We start from the raw sequence: 26,675 nt of genomic DNA on the forward strand, positions 1-26,675 counted from the left end.
TAAATCAAAAAATCAGCCGGGCATGGTAGCGCACGCCTGTAATTCCGGCTACTTGGAAGGCTGAGGCGGAAGGATCGCCGGAGCCCAGCAGGTCGAGGCTGCAGTGGCCGGGAACAGCCACTGCACTCCAGTCTGGGCGATAGAGTGAGACTCCAATTCAAAAAAAAGAATTTTGAAAATAATATGCTTATTTGGGGCTGCTTTTATCCCTATCCTACTTGAAACAAATGAAATTCTTTTGAATAATATGTATCAATCATTGACACATAGCTAAAAGTTATGGTTCTTTAATTTGACAGACCTCTATGATTGGTATTCAGGATAATCATATCCGGGACTAAATTTTCGTGCTAACCTTTTCAAACCAACAAATGCATATAGACCCAGATAAAGACAACACAAAAAGCCAAAGGAGTGAACTACGGAATGCATGTGTGTCCATCAAAATCTGAGGAAGTGTTTTGTTACCAATTAAAATGGAAAAATGTATACTGGCTTTGAGACTGAACTCTGGCTTTGGGATTGTTTATGAAATAAGATGCTTTATGAAATAATACGCTTTTCAAAAATAAATTGAGAACTTCATTTCCTTTATTGCTACTTCTAGGTTTTTGACAGGCAGAAAGAATAAAGTTGGTTTTATCCATGTCTTTCTTTCTGCTGTTGATAAAAACCAACTCTATTTCACATATAAAGAGTGATGGTTGAAGTAAATAAGCCCAATAGCATTATTTATTTATTTTAGAATAATGGGATACAAATAGAGATAAGAAAACCTTGGAACCAGATTGTCAGGGTTTTCATGCCAGCTAGCTTACTCATTACTTGTGTGACCTAATTTCTCACCTTCTTTGTCCCTCGGTTTTTCTGTTTGTAAAATGGAGATTTTTAATAAAACTCATTGCGTAGTACAAAACATGATAATATGCCTAAGATATTTATATTAGTGTCTGGCCTGCAGTGGAAGCCCAATAAATGTTAGTTAGCTGTTGTTATTATTTTCCAACAATGGAATAAGAGATAAAGCTACCAAGATATGAAGAGATTTTGAGAATAGGTAGTTGAAACAAAATGCAGAAGTACACAGAATCAGGTTCTACTCTTCTGAGTCATGTGAGTTTGCTTATATTTTTGACTATTGAGAGAAAACCGTTTGTGTGAGACCAGAGATGAAACAATTCCAGAAAGCCAGAAAACATGCCAGTCACTCTCTCTTCCTCTCCTCCATCTGCTTTACAGTGAAGACAAAACTTTAGAATCAGCAGTCGTCAAAGTCATTAATCCAGTTGAGCAGAGCGATGCCAGGGTTGAGTTCCGAGAGTCTTCCTCTTCCCTCGTGCTGAAAGAGATTCTCCAGGAGGCTCCTGAGCTCATCACCGAGCAACTGGCTCATCTCCTCAGAGGTGAGAGATGGCTCTTTTTAGTAAATACCGGACGGCTTAATGGGGTGTCTCTCAGCCTGCTCATGTAGAAAGAGTGTGATCCATTCTCGGGTTAACAATCCCTTGAAAGACCATGGGAAGCTTCATCAGAGAGGCAGGGAGTAAAGAGTTTGTTAAAGAGTAGCATTATATTGAATACTAAAAATGTGCATTTAAAAATAGGCATGGAAGGCCTTTGCTGTTTCACTAGACAAGAATATTAAATGGAACTGCTGCCCCTCTGTTGGGGGGCAGGAATAGCAACTCAGGTTGTTTTAATAGCTTCCAGAGGTGATCCTTGTCCTGAGACAGCGTGGATATGGACTAGAACTACACATTCCTGTGCTGAACTGTCTCCTGATACTTGTACATGCTCGATTTACAGAATACTGTTGGATGGCAAAATGCATACCTTTTACTTTGGTGATATTGTGCCAGGGATTTTGTAGTCAGAAGTCACCTCCTTTGCTTCCCATGTTGTAATATATTCTGTCTTCACTCAACCCGTTTTAAGCCTTGGGGTCCTCAGCACACCGTCATCAGTTATTGTACCAATCCATCTTTCATGTTCATCAGTGGAGCCCCCTGCTTCCAAAGAGTGTTTTGAAGCTAGAAATTGTCAATCAACTTTGGCCCCACTTCTGATTTTTCTCAGAAGTGTTTACATAGGAAAGTGAAAAACAATGATGAACGGACTGAAAGAATTAAAAAAGGATGGAGACCAAGAGCATGTTGACTTAGTTCTTTTAAAGACTCTTCTCTTCCTCTGTCTCTACCACAATTTGGAAGATGAGGGAAGGGTCCAAGAGGTATATTGTTCCCGTAAAGGTTTCAGGACTGACCGCCAGAAATAGTGGTCTGGCATTGGATACCTATAAAAAGGCTCTGCGGCAAACTGTGTCCTTAACTGAAATAAGCAAGCACCATCATTTATCTTTGTGACAGAACAGAAAGAAAATAAAGATAATTGGGAATCTCAGGCAAGAGGAAAGCCAGGGCAAATGTGTGGTATCAGCAAGCAATAGAGAAAATCTTGCTTAAATATCTTGTAAATGAAGAAGTTTGGTTAATTGTTAAGAAAACACGTGTTATTTAGTAGGAAGGAAATGCAGTCAGCGAACAGTTCATCATCATGATTTTCTTTAAATAGCAAAAAAAAAAAAAGAAGCTGAAATACATTGATACAAAGATAATACTTTGTTGTCGCTGTTATTGCAGAGCTACCAGGAAATAGAGCTATGGCAAAGCATTTTGTTTTTCCTAGCATCAGAAAATTTTCTTTTTTTTTTTTTTTTGAGTTGGAGTCTCACTCTGTCGCCCAAGCTAGAGTGCACTGGCTGCTCCCGGCCACCGCAGCCTCGACCTGCTGGGCTCCGGTGATCCTTCCGCCTCAGCCTTCCAAGTAGCTGGAATTACAGGCATGCGCCACCACGCCCGGCTGATTTTTTGATTTATTGTAGAGATGAGGTCTCGCTGCCCAGGAGGGTCTCGAACCCGCAGACTCAGGCAATCCACTCACCTCAGCCTCCCAAAGGCGTGGGATTACAGGTTGAGCCACCTAGCCCGGCAGAAATTTTCATAGGGTTAGACTTGGAGTGCATTGGAAGCTGGCAGCATGAGGACATCACTTCCTTGTCACTTAGAAATTGTAATGTGAGGGTGAAGAGCCTCTGTCTATGAAGACTGCCAATACAGATACTGTCATGAGAGAGCCAGACTCACTAAACCCTGGCAGGTAGGAGGTGAAGGTGGCTCATTATGGCAGAAAGAGAGTTCTGCAGGCCCTTGGCCGAAATGTGTGTGCCTGTGTGTATATGTAAGCGGAAGGGAGATGGAACATCGCTGAACAGTTTTGGCAAGAGGGAACTAAAGGATTGTGATCCAAAGAGTCTAACTTTAAAGTGGTAATGCAAATGATCCTAGATCAAAAGTCTTCTGGGTCATTAGGTCAGTTTTTTTAAAGCTCCTGAATCCTTGGAAAATATAAAAAAGAAATTGAATTGAATTGTGCTGTATTCACTGAATTTGATCTTAGATTTTGTAGTTTTCCAATCATGTAGTAGCATCAAACCTAAAAGGACTTGTTTTCTATGTTCCTATAAGTGATTTTAGCATTCTTTGCCTTCATAAGCTCTCTTTCTAAAGGTTACTCTTTATAAGCAGCTATGATGTTTCTGGATTTGGGGGTGCTCTAAATAATCATTAATTTGGCACACATTTCTAGAACATGGATTTATGTATTCTTCTAGGTCTTGAAAGAATTGAAATATTTTATGCATAACTTTGCCATAGGAAATTTAGATAATGTCTGTTTCCAGATGTCATGAGACTCGATATTTGTGGCAGAGACTTGAAAGAGTCTTTAAAAGCATTATAATTAGACCTCAGTGGAGAATATATTATTATAAACTCTGTGCCAAAAAAAATCTGAATTTATAGTGAGCTAAGTATTTCATCAATTTGATTATTCTTTGCTTTTTATTCCCGTGGCCATATCCCAAAACATACCATGCTGAGGCATGTTGGCATGGTATAAATGAACTTCAGGTGGGCCAAGATACCGAGTCCTTCAGTTCTTGGAGAGGACCCTAAATGGCCTCTTAGACCACTGCACTGACAAAAAAATCCTGTCACTTTCATTGTGTTCCTTCCTATACAAAAGGTTGGGCCTGCTCTTTCTTAGTCTTGTTAGTGCCTTTTCTTTTTTTGCTTAACTTTGAAGTATTGGAGTGCCCTAAAACTTGTCATAGGACATTTTCCCTCTATACACTATCATTAGGCAACTTCAAGACTTTAAATATGTACACTGGCCATGAGCCTCTCATTAGAATTCCAGATTTATATCCAATGCCCACCGGACATCTTCACATGTGTGTCTAATTAGCACCACCACCTTAACGTGGCCATGGTGAAACCCTTTAGTTCTCTGTCCCTACAAACCTGCTTTAATTCCAGTTTTTCCATTTCAGTGAAAGGCCCTGCCAACCAGTCAGTTATTCAAGCCACAATCTAGGAGTTATTCTTGATTTTCTCCTTTACTTTCTGCTCCATGTTGATCCATCAGCAAATCCTGCTGACCCTACATCTAGAACATAACCTGAATTCATCCATTTTTTTCCCATGATCGCTACTAGTGACACACTCCATCCAAGTTGCCATTCTGTGTCTCCTTGACTACAAAAAAGCCACCTGTCTTTCCCCTAATTCCTCCATCAAATCCATTGTCTATGAAGTAGTCAGATTGTTCTTTTAAAAATGTGTCAGGTCATGTCAATCCCTTACTTAAAACCCATCACACTCAAAATTCAAGCACCCTTTCTCTACTCTTAGCATATCATCGCTCCTCTGCCTACTCTGCCTAGTGTTATCTGATGAGATTTCCCCCTTTTACCACTGTGTTCCAGGTATAAGGGCCTTTCAGTTTTAAAATATGCCAGACTCTTTTCACTTGAGGATTTGTGAAACTATTCCCTCCCTCTGGAATGCCTGTTTTGATCTACCTGCTTATCTCTCTTTCTACCTATCATGAGTCTCCTCCTCCCTCTCCTTCCCTTAATTCAAGATACAAGCTTTTTGAGAAAAAAGACCTTATGTGTTGTGTACACTGCTTCACTGTTGTGTCTCTGGTGCCTAGAACAGTGCCTGGCACATGTTAGACATTCAATAAATACCGCCATAAAATGAATTTTGCTAGAGTAATTATATACTCTCTATTTTTATGATTGCATCGATTTAATTATTGCTGTGAGACTTAGTTTTCATTCCATCCCAGTTCATCCTTCCAACATTCTTAATGTCTAGACATCGTTCCTTCTTGTGATAGATCCTTGCTTTTAATAATTTTTTTAAAGCTTTCAGAAATTCTAGTGGAATTTATTTTGGTATTTTGCAAGCATTTGTTTTCATTTTCATCATTTTGCTGTATAAAAAAATAAATAAGCAAATGTAATTTTATCCCTTTTGTGGAATATAATGTATTAGAAAGAATGCAAAGCATGTATATAAAAAGCATATGTAGACAGTTCGAAGAATTATTACAGATGGAACACCCTTTTAACAATTATCCAGGTAAAGAAGAAGATGTCTTCTCTTTGTGTCCCTTCCCATCCCTGCTCACTTTTTCTCTAACTAGAGGTAACCAGTTATCTAACTTTTATTTTACCATACACTCTTCACTTTCCTTTATAGTTTTACCATCCCTGTATGTACCCCATAACACTACAGATGAGTTCTACCTGTTTTTTTATATTATATAAATGGAATCATATGGTATGCACACTGGTTGGTTTTAGATGCCTTCAGTTATGTTAAAAGAAGTATCTGCTTCATAAGTCCATTATCTATCTATCTTGTTTTCGTATTTTGGCCTTTCCTTCCTCCATAGAATATGTAAAGTAGCTTACAAAAACGCATGCAATATAATAAAACAAGGGGGAAAAAAGTCAGGGTCAGGAAAAATAGAAAGAGAAAGGAATAAGATCAGATACAATTATAAATTGGGAGGAGCAAAAATAGTATTTGGTTTGAAACTTAGACTATGCTCATCCTGGAACCAGTAGAAAAATAAAAATATGATTAAGTATGATATTCGTACTCTCACTTAAACACATATGCCAGTTTCTCTTTTTACAAAGACACAAGTAGGTCTAAAGATTTTTTTTGCATCAATCTTTTTGAAAAGACACTTGATGAACCAACCATGCTGACCATCGAAAGAGGACTGGATTTAAAAAAAAGTGGCACATATACATGATGGAATATTACACAGCCATAAAGAAAGACAAAATTATGAACTTGACAGCAACTTGGATGGACTTAGAGTCTATAATACTGAGTGATCTATCAGAAACAAAGAGCTGAGGATCATATGTTCTCACTCATAAGTGGACTTTGAACAATTATCATAATACTATAAGAAAGGAATTGGCAGTAGAGGGAAACTGCCAGGGTGGGGGGGAGGTGACACACCTCATCAACAAGGGTGCCTGCATAATGAACATTTGTATACCTAATCCTGAATTGTACCCCACATCTTCAAAAAAAAAAAAAAAAATTTAATGAAAAAACACTTGATAATATCATAGATATCTCTATCTCTAGTGTGCTAGAGGCTTCTGAATCAGTATATGGGAATAAGTGTCACCTTTTGTCCAGTAACCTATAATCTGCTTCAAATATCTTTTCTATATGCACCAATGTTTTTCTCTAAATACAGAAAATACATATTTAAATTCAATCTTATTTTAATCATTTTTATCTTATACTTACTATTGTAGCTACATATAAGTGTTTGCATTCTGGGATGCTATTTTATTCAAAATTGAGGGTAAACCCGATTATTAAGGATGTTGTTGAAAGATCTTTTATATACAACAGTTAGAAGTACGTATCCAGCTGGGCTCGGTGGCTCAGCCTGTAATCCCGCGTCTTGGGAGGCTGAGGTGAGTGGATTGCCTGAGCCTGTGGGTTCGAGACCCGCCTGGGCAACTTGCTGAGACCTCATCTCTACAATAAATCAAAAATTAGCCGGGTGTGGTCGCGCGCGCCTGTATTTCCAGCTACTTAGAAGGCTGAGGCAGAAGGATCGCCGGAGCCCAGCAGGTCGAGGCTGCAGTGGCCGGGAGTGGCCGCTGCACTCCAGTCTGGGAGACAGAGTGAGACTCCAACTAAAAAAAAAAAAAAAAAAAAGAAGTACGTATTATGTTGTGTGCAGAGAAATAACCCTCTTGTGTTTCTTTAATAATGTTCACTGTCACTGTCCTTTGTGCCCCGGCAGGACAGTCATGGATAAATGTCAACAGGTGGCTCCATTATGGCCAAAGTATGTTCAGGCTTTGTGGGAGATTTAACAAATCAAAATAATTTGCATTTTTCAAAATTAATATTTCTTACAAAAACAAAATCATGCTGTTGGTGTCTTTTAATAGAGCATACCTCAAAACTTAGAAATTTCTAGATGATTCAAGTGCATTGCATGTATTGTGCACTTTATTTCTATTATTATTGCATTGTAATATATAATAATATATATTTATTCATAATAAGTACAGAATGAAATACAACGTCAATATATAAAATATGATATAAATATATTTTATATAATAAATATATGTAATGAAATATAATGTAATATATAATGAAATAATTATACATCATTATACAATAATTATGCCATCAGATGCAGTTGTACAACTGAAGCTTATCAACTCACTTGCCACTCACCGATAGGGTTTTGATATGGGTTTGCAAGCAACTGATTTATTATGGTCTCTGTGCAGCAAACCTCACTACTAAAACATTAGTATATAACACTACTAAAATCTGTATTCACAGCTGCTTCCCAGTACTGGCATCACCACTTCAATTCCACCTCGGATCATCAGGCATTAGATTCTCATAAGGGACATGCAACCTAGATTTCTCACATGAACAGTTCACAACTGGGTTTGCGCTTCTATGAGAATCTAATGCCTCCACTGCTCTGACAGAAGACAGAGCTCAGGCAGTAATGTGAGCCATGGAGAGTGGCTGTAAATACAGATGAAGCTTTACTGGCTTGCCACTCACCTCCTATTTTGCGGCCTGTTTCCTAACAGGTGGTCTCCGTCCTTGGCCCATGGGTTAGGGACCCTGTACTAGAGGAATACTGCCAAGTTTAAGATCCATTAAATTGCTGGATCATCACATTGAGGGTTGGTATGCATGTACATGTGTGTTTGTGTTTCTGGGAACCAGCTGGCAATGAGATTTGGCCACTGATTACCAGGCATATTTTGATCAAGACCACACTTTACCCAAATGTCCTTTTATGCTTATCTGTATAAGGTCTTGACAGACACAACAAGGTGAAGAGGGAAACAAATAGTAGCAATTGATCTTAGTTTAGAACTTAGTGGAAAAACTATGCTCTAAGTGTTTAAAAAACAAACTTTCTCCTTTCTGTTGATAGTTCCATATTTGACCTTTAATAAAGAATAGTTGGTTGCTATTTTAGTAGCTTGGATTAACAGCTTCAAAAAGATCCTTTTAAGGACGTCAAATAGGAAAGAAACAGAGCCAAGTTTTTTGTTTTTTTTTTTTCTCTCTCTTGTCCAAAGAATGAATCATCCTTCTCCCAAAATGGTTACAAAGTCCAGAGGGAGTTACGTTGCCTGTTTGGCTTAGGAAGAAGACATTGGAGAAAAGGAAATAAATTATTATTTCTGCTAGATATAAAACTGAAATGAGTCCTCAACCCCAGAGTGTTAATTATTTCTTCTGTCATACAAAGATAATCCTTATTCTTAAATTCAGACATTTTAACTTTATACAGATAGTGAGCACTTAATATGCTTCTTTTGATACCTCTTCAGACAAAAACATGAGCTAAATTGTATTTTTATCATTTTTCTCTTTTCTTCCTCTCTCCCTCTCTATATTATTCATTCTTTAATCTTCTGTTTCAGTATGAAACAAATCAATCCCAAGTGAAAGAAGAAAAGATATTTAAATCCCTTTTTTTCTGCTAAGAATTTATCATGCAGAATATGCCTTTACTGTGCTGAATGTTTTCCCCAAACAACTTCTGACTTCATTAGATCATGTTTAATATTAATGTACTGCAATTGCTTTTGGGCAAGAGGTCCTTCACTTCTCCATTCTTCTGAGCAAAGAATATTGTGGTTGATTTTTTTTCTAATGGAATGAAATGTTTGTTGCTATTTTATAATAATTGCTTTCTTTGATACTTGCTGTTAATCACCCCCTTCCTCCACCCCGCCTATGAATAGCTGGGCCACTTTGGGGTATGTGTTTATGGATTTAAGTATTTCCTTCATTCTGGAAAATTTGCTGGAAGTCAATGCTCACTACAGAAACAGGTTTGAACTTGCTGAGAGATGTCTCAGACTGCTGTATATTCTGTTATGGATATTTAACTAAGTTTGTAACTAAATGAGTTTCCAATAGGAAGTAGAAAATTTTGCCATAGGCGAGTCCCTGGAATCACATTAGGACACAGCCTTCCTCCTGCAGTAAAAACAACTCAGAGTATGGTGAGCATCTTTGTGAGTTAGTTTTTTTTCTACGTATGTCAGTATGTCATTTCCTTTGTAATAGTTAAGTCAGGGTGGATCATGAGCCAATAACAGAAGTCCTGTTTCACTGAATGATTCTGTAGGTTTCTGTTTAATGCAGTATCTGTTAGATTAACTTCTAACTACTTCCTTTCTATATATTTTAAAAATAAGATCCTCAAATCAGCTGGGCTCGGTGGCTCAGCCTGTAATCCCAGCACTTTGGGAGGCCAAAGTGAGTGGATTGCCTGATCCCGCGGGTTCAAGACCTGCCTGGGCAACTTGGCGAGACCTCATCTCTACAATAAATCAAAAATTAGCCAGGCGTGGTAGCACATTCTGGCTACTTGGAGGCTGAGGCGGAAGGATTGCTGGAGCCAAGGAGGTCGAGGCTGCGGTGGCCGGGAGCGTGTCACGGCAATCCATTCTGGGCGACAGAGTGAGACACCAACTCAAAAAAAAAAAAAAAAAAAAGATCCTCAAATCAAGGAAACTAGATTCTTGGTTTGACTCTAACCCAGGCACACTTTTGTGACATTTACTTCTAAGTATTTTATATTTTGATGCTATTGCAATTTTTTTTAAATTTTGTTTAATTTTTAATTTTTTGTGTTTATTTGTAGTTAGGCAATTTTGTATTACTGGTCTTATATGCAGCAAACTTACTGCTAAATGTACTTACTATTCTAAACTCATTTGTAGATTCTTTGAGTTTTCTACATACACAATCATATGAGCAAAGACAATTTTATTCCTACCTTTCCTTACCTTACACATTTTACCTCTTCTGCCTGCCTTATTGCTCTTTGGCTAGGATTCACCATGTAGTGCTGAATAGGAGCAGGAATAGTAAACATTCTTGGTCTCACTCTGGACTGGAGGTGTAAATCTCAATATTTCACAGTTAACTATGCTGTTTGCTTGCTTTATTTGGTTTTTATAAATACCATTCATCAAATTCAGGAAGTTTTCTTCTCTTTCTACTTGGCTGAGATTTTACATAATGATTAAATTTTGGATTTTATGAAGTAGTTTTACTACTTGACATCAATTGAGGTCATCGTAGGATTTTTCTTCCTTATTCTATTAATATGGTGAATTATATTGATTGCTTTTTGAATGTTAATTTGTCCTTCGATTCCTAGGAGATTCGTACTTGGTGACAATACAGTGTCTTATTATGCAGTGTGGAATTTGACTTGGGACTAGTTAAATTTTTTTTTTTTTTAATCTTTGTTTCTGAGAGACTTGACTCTGCTTTTGTGTGATTGTGTGATGTCCCTATCCGGTATTGGTATCAAGGTTATGCCAGATTCATAAAATAAATTGAGAATCTATTCCTTGGAATAATTTGTGTAAAATTTATTTCTTAAATCTTTGGAATTATGAATTGTAGACAATGAATTCATTTTTAAATAGATATAGAACTACTCAGATTTTTAATATTTTCCTGCCAGTTTGGCAAGTTGAGGTTTTCTAGTGGTGTTCATTTCTTCTAAATTTGAAAACTGGCCAGTTGCGGTGGCTCACACCTGTAATCCCAGCACTTTGGGAGGCCAAGGGAAGGAGGATTACTTGAACCCAGGAGTTCAAGACCAGCCCAGGCAACGAGACTTCATCTCTATAAAATAAACAAACAAATAATAAATTTGAAAACTTAATAAAATAAAGTTGTTCTTACCTTTTAATGCTAGGAGAATCTGCACAGTTTCATTACTAATATTGGTAAATTATGACTTCTCTCTCTTTTTCAGTCGTTTTCAAAACTATTTTTATTAGTCTTTTCTAGGAATCAGCTTTTTGTTTTATTGATTTTTTTCATATGTGTTTTTTTCCTATCTTTGTTTTGCTTGTGTCTTTATTATATCCTTGTTTCTGCCTTTTAAAGCTGAATATAATGTTCTTTTTAAAAACATTTTATGACTTTAAGGTATAGCATTTTCTCAAGAGTACAACTTTAGCTGAGGCTCACAATTTTAAATGTCATGTTTTCATTATCCTTCATTTAAAGGTATATTTTGATTTTCTCTTTTACCACAAGCTATTTAGAAGTGAATTGTTGTTTTTGTGTATTATTGAGTTTTAGACTATGTTCATGTAGCCACAGAATTTAATTCTATATTGCAATACTTTGAAATTTGTTGGGATTTGAACTATGCCTCAACAGATGGTCAGTGTTGGTAAATGTTTCATTTGTAATAGAAAAGAAATTATAGTCTGCCATTTTTTATAACAATGTTCAATATATGTTAATTAGGTCAGGTTTGTTGCTCATGTTGGTCAAATATTCTATATCTTTGCATACTTTTTCCTGCTGATTCTTAGAGTTGCTGAGAGACATGTGTTCAAATGTCCCACTCTAACTTTGGATTTCTTTCTTTATCCAGTTTCATCAGTTTTTACTTTGTATATTTAGAAGCTGTACAATGAGGGCATACAAATTTAGAATTGATATATCTTCCTGAGGATTGGTCTATTAATAATAAAGAAATATTTGCCTGAATCTCGTGTATTTCTTCTTGTCTGTTTTGTCTGATATTAGTAAATTACACCAACTTTCTTGTGTTGGTATTCACGTGTTGTATCTTTTTCTACTCTTTTACTTTCTACCTTCCAATATCATTATATTTAAGATGATGAACTATATACTGTCATGTGTTTTCTAAAATTCAGTTTGACAATTTTAATCTTTTAAAGATATAGACCTCATCTCTGGGTTCTGTAGGTCTCAGACCATGTGCTTGGATTGGATACCACAGTTTTCCCTCACTGGATACTTCATTTCCCATTGCCCCTTTTATAGTTTTCCCTTCTTCTTTATTTATTTTTCATTTTTCCCTCCTTCATGATTGGCATTAAGGTTACACCGAAAGCTAGAGATATAGCAGTGTGTTAGTCAATAGATATGGAGATTTTTAGAGTATTTAATCATTCATCATTAAGTAAAACTTTTCTCTCTCCCTGTGAGTCTGTTAATCTGGGTTTGGGATGCAGGAGAAGAGTGTAACAGATGGTAACTCTTCCCTTTCAGGAGTTTGTGGCAGGTCATTCATGTTGGTAAATTACCTTGTAATCTAAACCTATAATTTAGACCCAACTTGTGAATCTTTATAATTAGGTAATAGTATGTTACTTCTAAACTGTGTATGATACTTGGAAGATCAGAAATGGACTTCAGGTTAACCACCTTGTCAGATTCCTTTGCTGTTGACAACGGGATTGCACAATTTAGTTGTGAAAAGAAGGAAATTTATATGTAAAAACTAATAATGTGATGAATGGGGAATATGCTCTGTGGTCTCTTAAAGAAAATAGTGTTGAGTTGGAGTCTCACTCCATTGCCCAGGCAGGAGTGCCATGGTACACTCACAACCACCCCAGCGTTGATCTGCTGGGATCCGACGATCTTTCTGCCTCAGCTTTCCAAGTACCTGGAACTACAGGCATGTGCTGCCACGCCCAACTAAATTTTTATGTATTGTAGAGACGAGGTCTCGCCAAGTTGCCCGGGCTGGTCTCGAACCCATGGGCTCAGGCAATCCACTCACTTCGGCCTCCCAAACTACTGGGATTACAGGCTGAGCCACCGAGTCCGGCCTTGACTAGATTTTAAATAGATTATCATTCATTTTCATTTTGAAATCACTTAAAACCAATGTATATGTCATTTTTGTGTTTCTGTGTGGGCTGGGAGAAAGCTATACCCTTTGTTCCTTTATCCCTAATCTCTGTTTCATACAGTGTGCTAGGGTCAGTTAAGCTTCAGAGCATAACACCTGAAGAATAGTGAGGTTGGGAGATGGTATATGAAGCGTTTTCTAAAAATTGCCACTTGGATGTTACACTGAGGAGTCTTCTGGTCCAGATGAGAAACAGGAAGGAAAAACTTAGATGAAGAGGCCAGAAAATATTGATTTTCCTGGCCCCTGTCCTTGCTTGGCTGGCAAGTTTAAGACCATTTTTATTTGTATCTTTCAGGGAGTATCCTTTTCCAGTGGATGACCATGGAATCAGAGAAGATCTCAGAGAAGCAGGAAGAAATTCTTTCTATCCTGGAGGAAAAATTTCCTAACTTGCCTCCAAGAGAGGACATCATCAGTGTTCTGCAGGAGACCCAGTTCAGTGCCCAGGGTGAGTGACTCTGTCTCCTGCTCTTTCAACCGGTAAGGGTGGTTTGTGGTATAGAGCATTGGGCTGAGAAGGGACATTGGAGTGTGCTTTTTCCCTATCACTCGTGCTTGGGGAAGGTTTTCAGACACATAGTGTTGGCTCTCCTCAAATAGGCAGCCCGTAGCCTCTCCTCGGAGGCCTTCATGGGTGGATATGCAGTTAGTCCATGTGTCTGATGCATACCCCAGACACACCATTACATGTAGTCCCTGTGCTGATAGGACTCTATTTTGAGAATTTGGCAGGAGCAATGTGAGGCACAGTGGGGTATGATAAATCAATTAATTTTTAGGAAAAAAAATAAGAAAGAAGATGGTTAAGCTGATAAAAAGGTTTTCAAAGTCTAGGTTTCATCAGGACAGTGAATTTCCTGAATCAATTGTGTTATAAGAAAAAGTAGCTATCATTCATTGAATGCCTAATATATATAAGGTTCAATGGGGTAACTTTGCAAGGATGACCTCACTGAGTCCTCATGACAACCCTGAGTCAGGTGCTTTGTTATCTGTCATCTCCAGTTGAGAACACTGAGGCATAGAAAGGCTTCTTTGGTTTCCCAACATCATATAGCCATCAAGCGGCCAGGCTAGGATTTAAATCCAGACTGTCTATCTCTATGGTGTAAACACTGAACTGCATATCTTTCTCTCTTAGTTTGGATCCCCTGAGAGCAGAGTCTGAGCAAAAAGCCTGTGGCAGGTGGTCCCAGGCAGCCCTGATAGGGGAATAGAGTGCTTTATCAAGCAAGTTAGCTCCGGGGACCCATGAGAAGCTGTGCAAAACTGCAACCAGAGTTATCCCACCTGAAGGATAAGCAAAACCCAAGGAGCATGCTCACTTGGGTTCCGAAAGCAGATGGTTAAATTTTCAGAAATTCTGCAAGTTGGTTGATGTTTGCTTGGTGGCGTGAGATCAACCATGGTGGGAATACTTACACCACAGATATTGACAAACACTACATGTCGGGTTTTGTGCTGCTTGTTAAACATTTACCAGAAAACCACTGGAATGGTGAGGGCTACTCAGTCTTCAGAATAGGCTCTGGTGACCAGAAAAAGCCACGAGGAAAAGTGATGCAGGTGCTGGTGATTGAGCATTGTTCTGGGCACACTGGGATGGGAAAGTCTTAAGAAATGGGGTGGGACACCCACAGTATCCACTGCACCTTTTGTTACCTGTGCACAAGTGTGGATGTACATATGTGTACAGCTGCACAAGGACATGCTTTTTGTCATTCATTTTCAAAACTGCACCAAACTTTTAATGTCACGATACATTTGGTAAATCATTTTATGCTGCAGAAGGGTTGTGGCTCTTCGAATTTTGAGTCAAAGAAAAATATTGAATACCTGTTTCCCCATGCTGCTGGGATTGACAGAGTGTTCTCAGGGGTGAGGGCAAGCAGTCATCTCTGACGTCTCAGCATACATCTGGGAAGGATACTTGTGCTTTACTAGGCTTTATTATGGGTCTTCTTCCCCAGAGGACAGGTCTAATCAGACCTAATAATGTAGTGTAAGAATTAAATGTCAAACCAGCCCCTTTCCCGTTTTGCTGTGATAGATTTCAGCTGACTGCAACTATGCAGTTATGGATAATTTAGCCATTCAGGATTATTACTCCTGCCAATTAGAGAATTCTATAACTCCTATTGCCATAGCCTGTTACAAGCATGAGCAACTTAATTATGACCGTTTTATGAATCACATCTATAAACTGCATTTTGAATAAAATTATACTAGAAAACATGGCGGCTCACCTAAATGCATCCGGAAAGAAAATTTTGGCTTTGTTTGGTATTATTTAACTAGTTTGCATGAGTATGCTAGTTTTTCTTTAGTTGCCCACCTCCACCATTCCTTCCCTGCCCTTGTCTATTCTGGGCCTCCAGATGCCAACTCCTGAGTATTTAACACTCTGGGCTCCCTTGACATTGGCGGGCAAGGGAGTCCAATGGGTTTGGCTAATGGGAAGAGTTAGTAACAGGTGAGGGTGAAGCGAAGAACGAGGCTGTAAGTAGATCTTCCCTGCTTTTCCTGCTTTGGTGATAACTTTCTGGCAGTCAATCTTCTCCATTTCCGGATCTCTCTTTCTTTTCTTTGTCCCTTTGCTATTCTCTCGATGCCTCACCATCTTTCATTCACAGTATCCATCCTGCCCACATCTGTAAGTATCTTGCCATTTAAAAAGTCTTCTTTTGTAGCATGAAGATAAATTCTCTTTCCTGCTGGGATCCTATCAGATGCAGATATTGTCACTAATGTGATTATTGCCTTAACGTGTGTGTGTGTGTGTGTTATTATGGAAAAAAGTGATATTAGAAGTAAAAATATTGAATCTAAAAGGGTGTATTTTTAAAAAAATTCCTTGATGTTGCAAAACAAAGCTCTTTAAGTATTACATAGTATTTTTTTCCCTCTCATCCACAGGTTTAAGTATTGAACAGACAATGTTGAAAGATCTAAAGGAATTGTCAGATGGAGAAATAAAAGTGGCCATTAGTACTGTGAACATGAACCTTGAGGTAAGGGTGGGTATGATTTTTCAGCAGTAATAGATTTCACACAATTGCAGCCAGAGCAACTGGAATACAGAGCTGTTTATGGCATAAGTCAGTATCTGTCTTTTGCTGTGAATACTTCTTTCTGATATATTTGATTTCGAATGGTTTATTATTTTGAGTGAAAACACTGTGCTAAGTCAATGAAAAATGTCATACCTGGATTCTCAAGATAAATGATATTTTGTTCATCTTAGTAAAACAAAACCTAAAACACACTCAGATGTGTGCATATATTTAACCTGTTTAACAGAAACTATACCACAGGTGATTAGATTTACTTCCATATATTCTGTGTGCCACTCAGCATCGTTCATAGGACTTTACTAAAAAAAAAATAAGTTGTCCTCTGGCCTTTGTAAACTATTTGGATGCATGTCATTTGGGTAATTAGTGGTGACAATTCAAGTATTAATAAGGAAACTCCCTCTATTCTGTTGAATGAATGATTCAGCGAATGCTACTTTTGTCTTTGTGTGTTTCCCTGGTAGATTATCTTTTATCTTCTTTGGGGATTTTTAATGACTTGTATGTTCATCTTAATTGACCTAACTAATGGGAACCGTATTTTACAGAGGCACATCTCAGAGTCTGTGTATTTCTTTAGTGTTATATTGCCTTGATCGAGTTAGTTACCTTCCGTTGAGGCACCTAACACTCAAGTAAATTTTATAGAAGTAAAATTTGCTGTGTAGGAATTTGTCTTTTGGTTTTTAGAATTGAATGTTGCTATTATTTTTTTCTCATGCTGATGGAAACTATATCCATGTGTCTATTTCTATGGAATAGCAGGTATTCCTATTGCTGTCTACACCCCAGAAAACCCAAAAGCAAGCCAGCTACTTTTATCTGTGATCTTTTCATAAAAATTTTCCCAGTTGATGAACATCATAATTCAGGTTATAGGTCCGGATGAGCACTAGGATGAGGACTGTCACATTACGTAGCGCTTCTTAGTTTACACAGCATGTTCTCATTGTATGTACTTGTCAGATTGATTCACTTGTTTCTGTGGACTTTCACATTGATAAGTGCTCATGATCATCAGTGGTTGATGTGAATCAATCCAAGAAATATATTCCGTTGGGGGTATAGTAACTAGATAATCACCTTCAATTAGAAATCTGCCTTGTGCCTAGAAACCCAAGGATAACATGGATCTTGCAAGGGTCAGTAGCTCCGAGAATCATTTCTACTAGTTCAAGCCTTAGGGTTTTCTTTCTTTCCTCCCTCCCCGTCTCTCTTCATTTAATGGCATCTTATTAGGTTTTAAATGCCTTGTTTGGAATTCCTTTCTAAATTAACATAGAACATCTTATAATTGCTTAGGGAGCTGTCTGTAGTTAGCAAATTGTTTTAAGACTTTTAATATTATAGACTTAACCTTAGCTTTAATGTACCTTCATTTATATACAGGGGTATATAAATGGCTATGTCAGATATGTTAAACTGTAAATGTTTATCGAGCAGAATAAGTGTGAGATGATCATCTTAATCTTGACAGTAATTTACACAGAGGCCCAGTAATTAATCAGATGGTTAAGTACATCTCTGGAAGTGCTGCATGATCCAGGAGTAAAGAACAGGGACATTTGTATTTGTAAGAAAGGGTGCACAGTTTGATCTCTCATCACTGAATGAGATCTTTTCACTTTTGCAAAACGGATATTAAAGATGACTGAGAAATGGAGAAAGAACTCCCTAGTGATATCCTACATCTTCCTTGAAAGAGAAAAATGTACACAATTCATCCAATTTGTCCGCTGGAAAAATCCCCAATTTAAGGGCAGAGTTTGATTTTCTCTGCAGATTTTCCTGTGATACAGTGATATTTTCTCAGTCTCTACTCAGATTATATTTCAGCATTCCTTTCTCGTTCTCATTCACCTCACTTTAAAGAAATGATAGAAGTTTCATAATCTCTTATTTTGTGTGTTTTGGAATAGTTGTATGATTGCCCTTTAAATCTAGGTATATTCTCATAGAAACTTTCTTACTTCCTATGATTTTCTAAATTTTGCTTTGTCTTCCAAAGCATGGTGGACCTAGGTACTTCATGATGACTTTCATAAATTCTCCATTACCATCCTCTGAACTCTTGCAAATTGTAGTCTAGATGACCAACTTAGGACTTAAATATACATTATATCTTCCATTAATTTTGAACTCATTTCATATATTAATCGTGGTTAGACCATATTTTAAATAAGTTGAGGGTAATGATGGTATCTTTGGCTTCTTTATCCCTTCAATTTTCTGGCACAGTGATGAGCACATAGTAGGTGCTTAGTGAGTATAAATACTCAGCGAATACTTAGTTGGTTTTGCAGTGCGTCCCTTTGATATCTGGTTTTTATTTTCTTTTCATTTAAATAAGTTAAGAAAAGTGACTAGGAAAGCAAAATCACTTAGGTAGCCATCCAAGGCAACCTACTTTTCCCCCTCCCAACCAGTTTCTTCCAGAAAACTATGGCTGAAGGCTAACATCAGATGGATAAAAAATGGCCCACATATTCATAGATACTACTACATATCCTGCTGTTCAAAAAAGGAGTGGGTGGTTTTGCAAAGTAGTCAGCTGTTGTCCCTGGAAGAAATCAACTGGAGGTTCTAAGCATGTCAGGGGTGTGGGAAAGAGGATTCTTTACATATTTGATGGTCCTTTGCAATGCTGTAATTCCACAGTTGTGTAAGTCATGGTCTTTTCTTGCCTGATGACCCAGCTAATTTTCTTGGGTGGAAATATTCAGAAAATCAGAAGGATTTTTCTCCTGGCAACATACATAGCATGCCCTTTGGAGGGAACCCCTAGGTTTGGGAGGTAGAAACCACTGCCTTGAATAGATAAGTCAACTTTGGCCCTCAATGTGATAAGGAGAAAGCTTTTAAACCCCTTGTCTCTCATTTTTATTATGGTATATCTCACAAATGATAGTTGTAACCTAATCAAGATATAATGCTGAGTGAACTATCACAAAAAGCAATTAATTATAGTAACACAGAGTTTCAATGTTTTGTTCAATATTTGAGGTCAAAATAGATGTAACTTTGAGGAGCAGTGGGTACAAATGTCCTGATCAGAGCATGACTAGAGGGGCAGCCCTTCCTACAGAGAGAACTACTGGAAAATATACTGCAGTCCCATTTCACATGGACTCTGGGCCCGTCCAAGTCTGAATGTGGCTTGCATCTTGTAGGGAGTGCACATCACGTATTGGAATCCATTGGTTATTGTTGTGTCTGGTCCTCTGTACTCTTTTCGTTGCTTGCTGATTTGACTATCGGAAGACAATTTATGGGTATCAAAGCACATGTTTCACTTGGAACAAACTTTACCTTCATTCCTTTGCCAGCAGAACTGGTAGTGACTATACTTCTTGGGCCTGGTTTACTCCCTAGTAAAGCAGTACATTAAAATGTTCAGGGGAAGGAACAGATCTTTTCATTCTAATGAGGTGCCACTGAAGCAACGTTGCTCACAGCAGCACCACACTAATGGTTCCCTTGCTGACACCAACTGTTCTTAACGCTTTTTAAAGCATCTCCTGAAAGGCTATAAGTCATTAGTATCTTCACTTAGGGAGGACAATAACCAGGCACTGACTAGATCACTTTCTCTTATGATCAATAGCACTGTGATCTATTCTTGCATATATACCTTATCATAGGGCTAAGGCTGGCATAACAATGTACCATAAACTAGGTGACTTAAACAATAGAGATTTATTGTATCTTGGTTCTGGAGGCTAGAATTCCAAGATCAAGGTGTCAGCAGGATAAGTTCCTTCAGAGAGCTACGAGAGAGAATTTGTTTCCCTCCCATAGCTTCTGATGGCTTGCTGATAACCTTCAATGTCCCTTGGCTCATAGACACAGCACATTGATCTCTGCCTTCATTTTTATGTCATCTTTCTTTTGTGCATGGCTTTGTGTCCAAACTTCCCCTTTTTATATAGACACCAGTTATAATAGATTAGGGCCCACCTAATCACCTTATCTTATTACATCTACAACAACCCTATTTCCACATAAGGTCACCTTCTGAGTTGCAGGGGTTAAGACGTCAACATAAAAATTTTGTGGGACAAAATTCAACCCATAACATATGCTGCCATAAGTGTAATCATTTTCCAGACAACTTAAAATAATAAAGCTTAGAATAAGACTGTCTGTATGAGCCTGTTGCCTGCTAAGTATATTTCATCTGTTGCTCCCATGTTATTTCAAATCGATTTCCTTTGAATGAGGAACAGTGAGGACTTTCAACTATTGAATGTCTGTCTCTTTTGCTCAGAGCTGGAGTCCAAGGGAATTGTTCAAGGCTGTTTCTGTCTGGGGTTCTGGACTGTTCTTCTGTTGTTCCCTCAGCCTGGGACTTCCTAATGACCAACCACTCTGCTATTTAAAACCTGGAATAGAGAACATGGGATGATTCTGGCAAAGTGACTCAGAGACCTCTGACTCATGCAGCCCTACCGCAGAGATGACCAGCCACACTGCACCTTGAAACACTACAGAGGGAAAAATAGCAACCCTTCCCATTAACATCCAGGCCATAGACCAGCATGAGCTCCCAAGATCACTGTTAAACTCCTCCCTGGCAAAAGGGAAAGTTCACTCAGGCCTAATGGAAGCCTAACTGACCCACTGAAACTGGGGATTTAAGATTCAGCAAACTAGTCTGAAACCTGGCTTACCAATTTTAGGCATCAAATATGACATCTCACTGTCTGAGTTTGGAGCTTTTTGGAGACCAAGATGAAAATACCTCCAGAACCTGTAGAATATTTACCTACCTTATTCTGTGACAGAATGCATAGTCTTATTTGGGGGAGCATATGTTATTTTTGGTTAGCATATTCTTCGAAATGCTGACCACTTGCACTGAAGTATTTTTGAAAAAGGTGACTCTTCAAAGCCGTTCTGCCCAACCAATGAGAGTATGTGCAAACTATCTTCCAGGTTCTTAATCCTAGGTGCTTCCATTCCCTTTGGGGCCCAGGTCAGTAAACTCTTCCTTGCTACTGTAACAAGAGTTGACATTTGATAATAAGAACTCACTGTGTATCAGACAGTAGAGTCAGAACCTGCCAGTTTTATCTCCTAAATCCTCCCTGCAGGAAGTGGAGGTACTGTGATTATCCCTGTATTGATTAAGGTAGCTTCAGCAGCTGGAACAGATAAACCCCATATCTCAACACAGACATAGATTATTTTTTACTTATGCAACACATATCTTATTTGGTTTTAGTTTTTTTAAAGTAATTTTTTGTTGTTGTTGTCAGGGTCTTGCTCCTTTGCCAAGGCTGGAGTATAGTGGCGCAATCACAACTCACTTCAGCCTTGACCTCCTAGGCTCAAGCATTCTCCCACCACAGCCTCCCACCTCAGCTGGGACCACAGGCATGTGCTACTACACCTAACCAATTAAAAAAATATTATTATTTTTTTTTGTAGCGACAAGGTCTTGCTATGTTACTGGTCTCAAACCCCTGGGCTCAGGTAATCCTCTCACCTCAGCCTCCCAAAGTGCTGGGATTACAGTCGTGAGTCACTATGCCCAGTCTAGACTCTGATTCTTTCTTTTTTTTTTGAGTTGAAGTCTCACTCCATTGCCCAGACTGGAGTGCAGTGGCACACTCATGGCCACCCCAGCATCCATCTACTGGGCACCGGCGATCCTTCCTCCTCAGTCTTCCAAATAACCGGAATTATAGGTGCGTGCTACCGTGCCCAGCTAATTTTTGATTTATTGTAGAGACAAGGTCGCACCAATTTGCCCAGCCTGGTCTCAAACCCACGGGCTCAGGCAATCCACTCGCCTCGGCCTCCAAAAGTACTGGGATTACAGGCTGAGCCACCAAGCCCGGTCGACACTGATTCTTGATGTGAGGAGGAGCACATGCATCTAAGGAGGAAATGAAGGTGGCCATCTTTGGAGACTGTCTTACAAAAAAGAGAAAATTGCTGCTGGTAGCCAAGGCTGCATCAAGTGTCATATTTGGAGCTGTTAGCATACAATTCATGAGTTGTTGGACATAAGCATAAGGTCACTAGAATTTTAGGGGAGTGACAATCACTTACACATAGAAGATCTCTTTATGAGATATCGTAGCTGAAGTGCTTATACCTTTAAAAAATGTAAACCAAAGAAATTGTATTGTGGTGGGAATTTACAGAGAGACAGGCACCAAGGCCAGGAAGCAGCATTTATTTGTGCCAACATCAGCTCAGCGGATTCATATCCAGAGACTGAACCCCGAGTGCAGGGGGGCATTGCCTTTTATACATTTTTAGCTTCTTTGTCCCCCCAATAAGGTTTACATACTAGTAACATACATTCTAATTGGTTATTTCTCAGCTCAAGTTTGCAGCGAGGTCATACATGAGCTCTACAGATTGAGGGCTGCATTTCTCTCTAACATAAATCTTTCTAAGAAAATTCTTATCTTATGGTGCTAGGAGAAACCTTCCACTATTCTGGGAAGGCTTTTCTCTTACTGTACTAAGAGGACCCCTTCCCTACCTGGGAAGGGCTTGGGGGAAGGGCTCCCTGCCTCAGTGTGTGTGTGTGTGTGTGTGTGTGTGTGTGTGTGTGTGTGTGTGTGTGTGTGTGTGTGTGTGTGTGTGTGTTTACCATACAGGTAAAAGTAGAACCTTAATTTATAATTAATAACTTCCATAGATGGTTTCATGTACAGTGGGCAATGGTATCATATTTCAGATAGCTAATCATTTTAGTTCAGATTAAGAGTAGGCAGGGCCACCCTGCAGCTAGAGATAACAGATTGTATTCATGTTTTGTGTTGCTAGAAAGGAATGCCCGAGGACGGGTAATTTGTAAAGAAAAGAGCTTTATTTGGCTTATGATTCTGCATGGCGCTGGTATCTTTTTTTTTTAATCAATATTTTTTATTATGATGTTGTGGGGTACAGTTAAGGGTTAGGTATACAATTACATTTCATTCAGGCACCCTGTTGATAAGAGGTGTTTCCCCGTCCCCAGACAGATATTTGCTACTGTTAATCCCATCTACCTCCCCCCCCATAGTTTCCCAGTACTGAGAGTCATTTTCTTATAGTATTATATTGGATGTTCAAGGTCCATTATATGAGTGAGAACATGTGATACTCGGATCTTTGTTTCTGTGAGAGGTCACTCAGTATTATAGACTCTAGTTCCATCCAGGTTGCTGTGAAATTCATAATTTTGTTCTTTTTTATGGCTGAGTAGTATTCCATCGTGTATATGTACCACATTTTTTTAATCCAGTCCTCTTTTGATGGGCAGCATGGTTGCTTCCAGGTTCTTGCTATTGTGAACAATGCTGCGATAAACATACGTGTGCAGGTATCTTTTTTATAGAATGATTTGCGTTCTTTCAGGTATATTCCCAGTAGGGGGATTGCGGGGTCATATGGGAGGTTGATATTTAGAGCTTTTAGGAATTGTCACACTGTTTTCCACAGAGGTTGCACTAGTTTGCACTCCCACCAACAGTGTAGGAGTGTTCCCTTTTCACCACACCCTCTCCAGCAACTGTTATTTTTTGAGTTATTGATAATTGCCATTCTTACTGGAGTTAGGTGGTATCTCAGTGTGGTTTTGATTTGCATCTCCCTGATGATTAGTGAGGTTGAACATTTCTTCATGTGCCTGTTGGCTGCTCAGATGTCTTCCTTTGTGAAGTGTCTGTTCATGTCTTTTGCCCATCCAGAAACTTTTACTTGCGGCGGAAGGGGGAACAGGCGTGTCCTATGGCGAAAATGGGAGCAAGGGAGACAGGAGAAGTCTCAGACTCTTTTTAACAATCAGCTCTCCTGTGAACTTATTATGATGGGGAGGGCACCAAGTCATTCATGAGGAATCTGCTCTCATGGCTCCAAAACCTACCACTAGGCCCCACCTCCAACACTGGGGATAACATTCCACATGAGATGTAGAGGTGACAACATCCAAATGATATCCCAGGTCATGTTTAAAGTACCAAATAGAACCGAGTCATTACTCTTCAGGGTCTTTCCTGTTTGGACACAAAACATCACAGCTACTGTTTCCTCCCCTCATTAGTCACCACACACGCTGGGGACTCAGGCAGGTGCCTTGGAAGCCGTGTCTTTCCTGCTTTCTGCCGTCTTCTGTTCAACTAGAAGCACAGAACTTGTTTTCCCCCACTGAGGCATCCAGGATTGGCATCACTGTCCTCCTGTGCCTTTACCCCCACGGGTCGTGAGCTCTGATAATACCCTTTGGACCACATTGTGGATTTTCTGTGTCACTATGGTCACTTCCTCTCTTTCCTTTCCTTAGAGGTTTTGCAGAGCTGTTTCGCTCTGTTCTTCACGGTCACCTCTCCTGCCTGGGTATTACTGTACTTCCTTCCAGTAACTTCAAAATGTCCATTTGTAATTAAAAAGTCAATAAAAAGTCTTTCCATGTGTCCTCCAAATGCCTGAGGCCCTCCTGTTAGGTGGGTCTTTCGGGTATCCCTGCTTCCTTGTTTGAAACTTCTCTTTTAAGTTCACAGTCACCTTTGGGGAAAGGGGATTATTACTGCAGGCATCTTAAAGTCAATGTATGTATCATTGCATCTTACATCAATAAAAATTATACATTTCTAGACCTTCAAAAGTAATAACCAGGCAGTCCTGTTTTATTGAAATCCTGGAGTAGCATGAGGTAAGTTGACCCTTTACCTGTACAGGAAATGGAACATGCATGTCTACTTTTCTGGGAAGTCAACTCTGTGACACTGGTCAAGTCTTTGCCCATCACCCTTATTACCTGTTGGTATTTGAAAAGTCATAAATAGACTTCGGTTCTGGTCATTTTAATTGTCCTGTAAGATGACAAAGAAAGCAGAAAACAGCTCATTGATTCAATTCGATTCTCAACTTCAGCACCGCTGAGGGAATTAAGAAGTCTCTTTTCACAAAATATGTCAGTGACTATTTGAACTTTCTTCATGGTACAAGATCTAATTGTGTCTACATTTTTCTTTATGAGAAGGGAAACCCTCAGGACATAGTGATATGCTAGGATGACTGCTCTTTCACTCTGTAAATACATTTTTTAAGTGTACTATAATGTCATTTTGATGGTTTAATTTCTGGAAGGATTTGGCTAATTACATTCTAGGGATGTTCTTAGACCAGTTTTAGCTGCCTGGTGTTACTTTTAATAGCAGCTGTTGCTTACTTCTTCTCTTGTTTATTTTTTCTCTCTCCTGCCTTCCGAGTTATTTTGCTGATTTGGGGACCTGACCTTAGTTTGTCTGTAACACTCCTGTGAATCATATGCAATATTTTAATGGTTAATTACCACACTGTATCAACTTGTCACAAAAAAGTAGGCTGTGAAACAAGAAGAAAATTGGTCCCTTTTTCTTGTGACAGAGAAAGCTCTATAAAAGAGAAACAGCAGACTCCATTTGGGTTTCAGTACCCCTTTCTCATCCATGGCAAATGCTGAATCGATTCCCTAAGTAAGAGACTCTTTTTTTAGTGCACACAAAAATGAGAACAAACGTATACCAAATAGCCAGTGGCAACTCAGAGAAATAAGAAGAGTCAAACGAAGGAATAATTTAGGATAGTTACTTTCTAGGCTAGACATCTTTTTTGTTGTTCCTGAATCAACAGCGGTTGCTAAGGATGGTGAGGCCGAGTTTGTGGAAGAAGAGTGGGTTGTTATGGGCCAGTGGCGTCGCCTACTGGTGGAAACAGGAAAATAGGTAAGATACTAGAATGAGGGTTTGGTTATTTCAAAAGAATAATTTAATGCTTATTGTATTCATAGAATGATGCCAGTCAATACCTCGAATGACGAAAATTTTGGAAAATGAATGTGATAGTAGCTGACATTCATTAAGTGTTTATCATACCTTTATTGAGTGTCTGCCCCTTATATTTTATGTATGTATGTATTTGTTTATTTTTGTTTTTATTTTTGGTGAGAAAGCAGGAGTTTATTAAGAATACAGAAAAGCTCCCAGGCAGGAGGGGACCCGAAAGAGGGTTGCCCCATATTTTGTTTTTATTTTCTCATTGAACCTCTATGACCACCCTTTGAAACAGGTCTATTGCTATTCCCATTTTATAAGGGAACTTTAAAAGATTTTTCCAGAAAAGATGGCTCATGACAGTAAGGATTCGTGCCCATGTTTTGCCTTCTAACATTTTAGATTATCTTTCTTTTCATGATACCATTATGAAATCCAGTTTCACTTTCTCTGCAAATGCTCATGCCTCACACCTGTGGTTTACTCTCTGTTGTTCTGGCCTTTTGGAACTCTTTTTTTTTAATCCCCAAAAGTAAGACAGTCATTCTGAACCTTCCTGCCCATGGAACCCAAACAATGAAGCTCTCACCCTACACTAGAGCCACTAACACCAACAACTCAGCCTACATACATCCCACCAGAGCTGCTGATGTTTCCCTGGGACCCAGGGTTGACAAGGAGGGCTTGA

The 26,675-nt window shown here is 38.8% G+C and overlaps 1 protein-coding gene across 1 annotated transcript in view; it reads left to right on the forward strand.

Annotated features, from left to right (window-relative positions):
* The window catches only part of LOC103261674 (protein prune homolog 2), a 155,845-nt gene that overhangs the window by 9,618 nt on the left and 119,552 nt on the right, over positions 1 to 26,675 (forward strand). Inside the window, exons 3-5 of the mRNA XM_021712981.1 lie at positions 1,240 to 1,403; positions 13,454 to 13,606; positions 16,075 to 16,169. Coding sequence (XP_021568656.1) covers positions 13,474 to 13,606; positions 16,075 to 16,169 — 228 coding nt within the window. The 5' untranslated portion in view covers positions 1,240 to 1,403; positions 13,454 to 13,473. The remainder of the gene's footprint in view (positions 1 to 1,239; positions 1,404 to 13,453; positions 13,607 to 16,074; positions 16,170 to 26,675) is intronic.

The sequence above is a fragment of the Carlito syrichta genome, unplaced genomic scaffold (genome assembly GCF_000164805.1).
Source record: "Carlito syrichta isolate Samal-C Ts95f unplaced genomic scaffold, Tarsius_syrichta-2.0.1 Scaffold303981, whole genome shotgun sequence".
NCBI lineage: Eukaryota > Metazoa > Chordata > Mammalia > Primates > Tarsiidae > Carlito > Carlito syrichta.